This window comes from Helianthus annuus, chromosome 2 (genome assembly GCF_002127325.2).
Source record: "Helianthus annuus cultivar XRQ/B chromosome 2, HanXRQr2.0-SUNRISE, whole genome shotgun sequence".
NCBI lineage: Eukaryota > Viridiplantae > Streptophyta > Magnoliopsida > Asterales > Asteraceae > Helianthus > Helianthus annuus.
This window is the reverse complement of record NC_035434.2, coordinates 20,542,888-20,548,115: the sequence shown is the minus strand read 5'-3', so window position 1 is coordinate 20,548,115 and position 5,228 is coordinate 20,542,888. Positions and strand designations below refer to the sequence as shown.

At 33.5% G+C, this 5,228-nt stretch overlaps 1 protein-coding gene across 1 annotated transcript; it reads left to right on the top strand.

Annotated features, from left to right (window-relative positions):
* Positions 1-348: 348 nt before the first annotated feature.
* Positions 349-1,605, top strand: LOC110912260. The gene is made up of 2 exons (XM_035979655.1): positions 349-562; positions 624-1,605. Exon 2 carries the CDS (start codon positions 646-648, stop codon positions 1,507-1,509), a length of 864 nt encoding a protein of 287 aa, XP_035835548.1. The 5' UTR covers positions 349-562; positions 624-645; the 3' UTR covers positions 1,510-1,605.
* Positions 1,606-5,228: the final 3,623 nt, after the last annotated feature.

Sequence of the window (5,228 nt, the reverse complement as noted above, 5' to 3'; positions counted from 1 at the left end):
ATGCCTATGATTTGAAATAAACGTTGGGCCAACTTGGATAAAGGAGAATTAAAAATCTTTAGCTGTGTCTATAGCTTTATGGTTTAGTGATATCTTAGGGTTGAGATAAGGCTTTGGAATCAATAGGTCTTGGAGTCGATTTTTACAAGGTTTCCTCCTGAATTTGTATATAGGCATTATGCCTAGTCGAGATGACATATTTATTGGGTTTCCTCCTGAATTGGTGTATAGACATCATGCCTAGTGGAGATGGATATGATCTGGTGATTCCGCTAATGGCACGATAATACTCCAATGGATCGTCAATGATCTAAATTTGCGTTAAAAAAAAATCTTTAATTGTTGTTCATTGGAGCATTTCATCGAGCAGGTCACATGCATAGGTTTCACAAATTGGTACCTTTTTATGGTTTCTGTTCACTCACTTTCATTCATCCACCTGCCACTTTGGAACCCCTTTATTAAATTTCTTGGAATTCCATTACAATTGCCAATAAATTATAAACCCATCTCTCTTAATGGTGCTCATGTGAGCTTTTTACCTTCTAAGATAGAGATAAAGGTAAGGTTTAGCTTGATCTTACGCTCTCTAGACCTCGTTTTTATTAGCGGGATTTTATCAGGTACGTTTGTTGTTAGAAGATAATGCAAGACTCAATTGGAATCCCGGCTTGTTTCTCCGCCGGGGACAAGCCCGAAGACTCCACAACAATAACCAAATCGGGCCAGAGCGTTTTCATGTCGGTTTACAAGACCAACATCGCGGATCAATGTCGTTTGATCACCGTCACCTGGTGCAAAAACCTACTACTTCACGGCCTATCGGTGTCTATCGAAGGCCCGGAAGCCAAATACGCATGCAAAGTCGAGCTGAAGCCATGGAACTTTTGGCGAAAACAAGGGTCGAAAAGCTTCTTAATCGACGGGACCCCTCTCGACATTTTCTGGGACCTCAAATCCGCCAAATTCCACGGCGAAACTGAGCCCATTTCAGAATATTACGTCGCGGTTGTCTCTGGAGAAGAAGTTGTGCTTGTTCTTGGTGACATGAAGAAAGATGCGTATCGAAAAACCGGGTGTAGACCCTCGTTAATCGACCCTGTTTTAGTGTCGAGAACCGAACATGTTTATGGGAAGAAAAAGTTTCAAACAAGAGTTAAGTTACGTGAAAGAGGGGGTTTTCATGAGGTTTCAATTGAGTGTATGAAAAGAAACAGTGATATAGAGATGGAGATAAGAATAGATGGTGATTTGGTGATTCATGTGAAGCATCTTCAATGGAAGTTTAGAGGGAATGAATTGATATATTTTAAGAAAGCAACCATTGAAGTTTACTGGGATGTTCATGATTGGCTTTTTAGTCCTGGTTGTTTAAGGCATGCATTGTTCATCATTAAGCCGTCTTCTCTGGCCGCTTCGCCGCCTCGGCTACCGCCGGTGTCACCATCTCCGGCAGGCGTTTGTTTGTATGAATTTTGCCTCTTTCTATATGCATGGAAGGTTGAGTGATAGAAAATGTTTCTTTATTATTTTATATTGTTGTTATATTTGTGTTTGAAAAGGTTAAACAAATTCATATATTATATTTTTGGTAGATTTTAGTTATACTGATGTATCCACGGTTGGTATATGTATATTATCTAAATATATCCGGAAAAAAAAAAGCTAAGAAATTTTCAAATTTGGTGTCATTTGTATCAAGTTTAGTATGTAATGATCATTACAAACACATTTTCTTATATTACTAATACATACTTTTTCAATAAAGGTGTCAATTAGTATACATTAAACTCTTAATCCAACCTATATATTTTCTAGTTTCAGTTTTAATTGGCATTTGTCAATACTTCATGCACCCATAAATATCAATATTAATAGTCTGTTTTTTTTTTCTAACTAAATGTTGATTAGAAAGGTGATTAGTCGACCAATATCCTAACACGAGTAACCTATCCTAACACGACCATAAATATCAAGAAGTAACAAGCGTTACAAATAAATTAAGTTTGTTTTGTAGGAAATCCGTAGCAACTAATGTTTGTACGAATTTCCGACAATTTTTTTTTTTAAATTATTTACATTTTCAAAAATTAAGAAACGAAAAATAGATTAACTTTTTTTTTGTCGAAAATATGTAGCAAACGGTATCAATTTGTTACAACTTTCCGACAAATTTAGAAATTTTATTTTTTTTATTATTTATTTTGTTGTGGTTACGAATTATATAAACTTTTAATTTATTTTGTCTGAATTTTGTCGAAAAACTAACAAATGTTGTGACGAAATTCCTACAAATGGTTTTTGTGTGGAAATTTTGTTGGAAAATTGTAAAAAAGTTTTGGGTTTATTTTGTTTTGTTTTTTGTTAGAAAACTGTAGAAAACTTGTAACAAATTTTGAGTTGTGGGAAATTTGTGGAAATATTTTGTAAGAAAATATGTAGTTTTCTAGTAGTGCTTGTAATTTCTTTTAGTAACAAATCAAAATAAAATAAATTGAAATTTTATGTAAAAACTATAAGCTAAGACAAAATTATATGAAACTAAGTAGATCTTAAAGTTCTAAAAGTTTTAATCATAGATAGCAAACTAGAAATTCATGATATGCAAATGTGTGGGAAAAAAAGCATAAAGCTTATGAAAATGAACAAGTAGCGTGATTACCTATACATCTCTTAAGTAATTCACACAAGTTTGTACCTCTATATTCATAAAATGTTTTCATATATCTATTTTATCTTTGCTTATCTACTTCATCTTCATTTATATGATACGTAGAATTGTTTCCGGATTAATATAAGAATAAACATGAAACTTTATCTTGCATGGGTAGTAGTATCATTAATAAATCCACAGTTATTATTCTCGTGATTTCTCATTTATCTTTAGGAATGTATATGCAAATATATTATTACGTAAATGGGCAATGCCCAAGATTGGTGCACATGGAGAGGAGGTATCAACAGGACCCTATTGGGTAAATTTTGACAGCAAAGACTGGATCACATTTTTGGTCAATAATTTCATCATTTTGAGGGTTTTTTCTTGGTTGTATGTTTGTGGATCTGATCTTGATATATGAGCCACCACCTCCCCCCCACCCTCACCCCACCCCCCAAACACACACACATGATGTGTGTGATTTTAGTTATATCTAAAGAAACGAACACGACACTATTCTTGTTTTTTTAAGGTTGGAAGGAGTACTTCCTGTTTGGGGAGTAGTAAAATTATTTTCTAACCAATAATGTCATGTTATGTTAACATCTCACTACATTCCTCATTTTACACTCAATAACTAGCAATACTCAAACACATAGAGAGTTGTAAACAATTTCTTAAAAAAAAGAAAATAAATTTGTGATTGGTTGGAAGGAGTTGGAACCACCATTAACCGCCTCTCCCTCCCACCTCTCTCTTCTTCCCCACTTGGTAACTACTCACCGTTTTTATCACTCACCATTCACTGAAGATTGGTCATCGAATGGGTGGCATCCCCTTCCTGATCGGTAAACACCCCTTCCTGAAGCCTTCACCGAAACCACTCCCTCCACCCTAATGTTTGATGAATATGTATCTAGCAACATCAAAGATAAGATAGATGCATGGTACTAATCAATTAGATGTTCATTCCCCAAAATATCTCTAGTTTGTTTGGGTGAAATTTGTGCTTTAATATCACTATCAACATCACGCAGTACTATAGTATTGTAGCAAAGATAAATAATGCATTTAAATTGATTATTAGTTTCATTTCAAGGAGAATATCTTTACTTTAAAAAAGCCAAAGATGGAGATTATAATGTATCCCTTTTTAAGGGTAAAAGTTTAATATTGTTGTAAAACAAGCTTAATAGCAAAATAATAAGAGAAAGAGATGTAGAGAGAAAGAGCTTTATATTTTATTGATAGGTGTGTTTTTAACAAAGAATTACAATGAATATATATAAGAGATGAAATCTTTGAGAACAAGCCAATCTATTTAAGGAGTTGAAAATGACATAATATAATATATTTATAACACTTCCCCTTGGTTATCAACTTTATACGCTTTGAGATGTCTCGTTAAAAAACTTGCTAGTAAAATCCAGTGGGACAAAACCTCAGCTAAGGGAGAAAGAGTGCAACGCGTATTTTCTCCTCCTGATACTTCTAGATTATGTATGTTTCCTCATTAAACTCCTTACTAAGAAAACCAAAAATACGACAAAACTTAGTGAGGGAAAAACAATGCAACTTGTATGATACTCCCCCTCATTTGAATATGTAGCCTTTAGTGACATGTGTCGATCTTCCTTAAAAGTTACTCAAAACATTCATAGCCAATGAAATGTTGCTTGATCCCTTGAAGTACAATCCTTTATGTTGAGCAATGTGGTATGATCTTCAAATGAGACTTTAGGTACCTCATACCAAATTATATCATATGATCTACGATGGTGTTGTGTTACATTCCATGCATCTATATGACTAACCAAACTTGTTTTGATAGGTTAGTAAAATATAAACAAATATCGTCCATACCTGGAATATTTGTTTTAACTCATTCCAGTGTCTCCTCGCTCGACATGCTACATCATGACAATAAATTCAAGTGGAAGATATTATAATCATGCATATCTAGCAAGACTTATCAATGCACATATGCATAACTATGGTACTTCTAGACTGAGAATCTCTACTTTGCTACGGTACTTCTAGACTGAGAATCTCTACTTTGGTACGAGATGATAATAGTCATTTTTATAACAAGTGACTAAACAATCTTTAACATACTTTAAGTTTGAGCTTTGTCCATACTAAAATGTCCCAACATCTTCTACATTTAGTTACATCGATGGATAAAAGTATAATTACATATATATACCAGAACTGTAGATCGAGTAATAATTAGACTGTGTCAAGGTCATTCAAATTTTTTTCTAAAAGCTCAACAGTTTCTCTCAATGATGCCTAGACATTATCACTGTAAAATGCAATTATAATAAACTTTTAAGAGAGAAATTTTGATATCAATTTATATCCATCTTTATCAAAATATTTTATGAGTTGTACGAGGTCAAAGTACATACTTCAGGTTTTGATAGCAATGCTTTAGACATTATCAACCATCAAAGACTTTTACTATCTTGACCATTATCCATGTACATTTACTTCGTTTATGAGTTGTGGTACATGAAATTAATTGCAAGTATTTCATTTCCAATCCATATTGTACAACTTATATACA

What these genes read in the sequence shown, in the direction of transcription:
- LOC110912260 (XM_035979655.1), top strand. Translation starts at nt 646, where the DNA reads ATGCAAGACTCAATTGGAATCCCGGCTTGTTTCTCCGCCGGGGACAAG.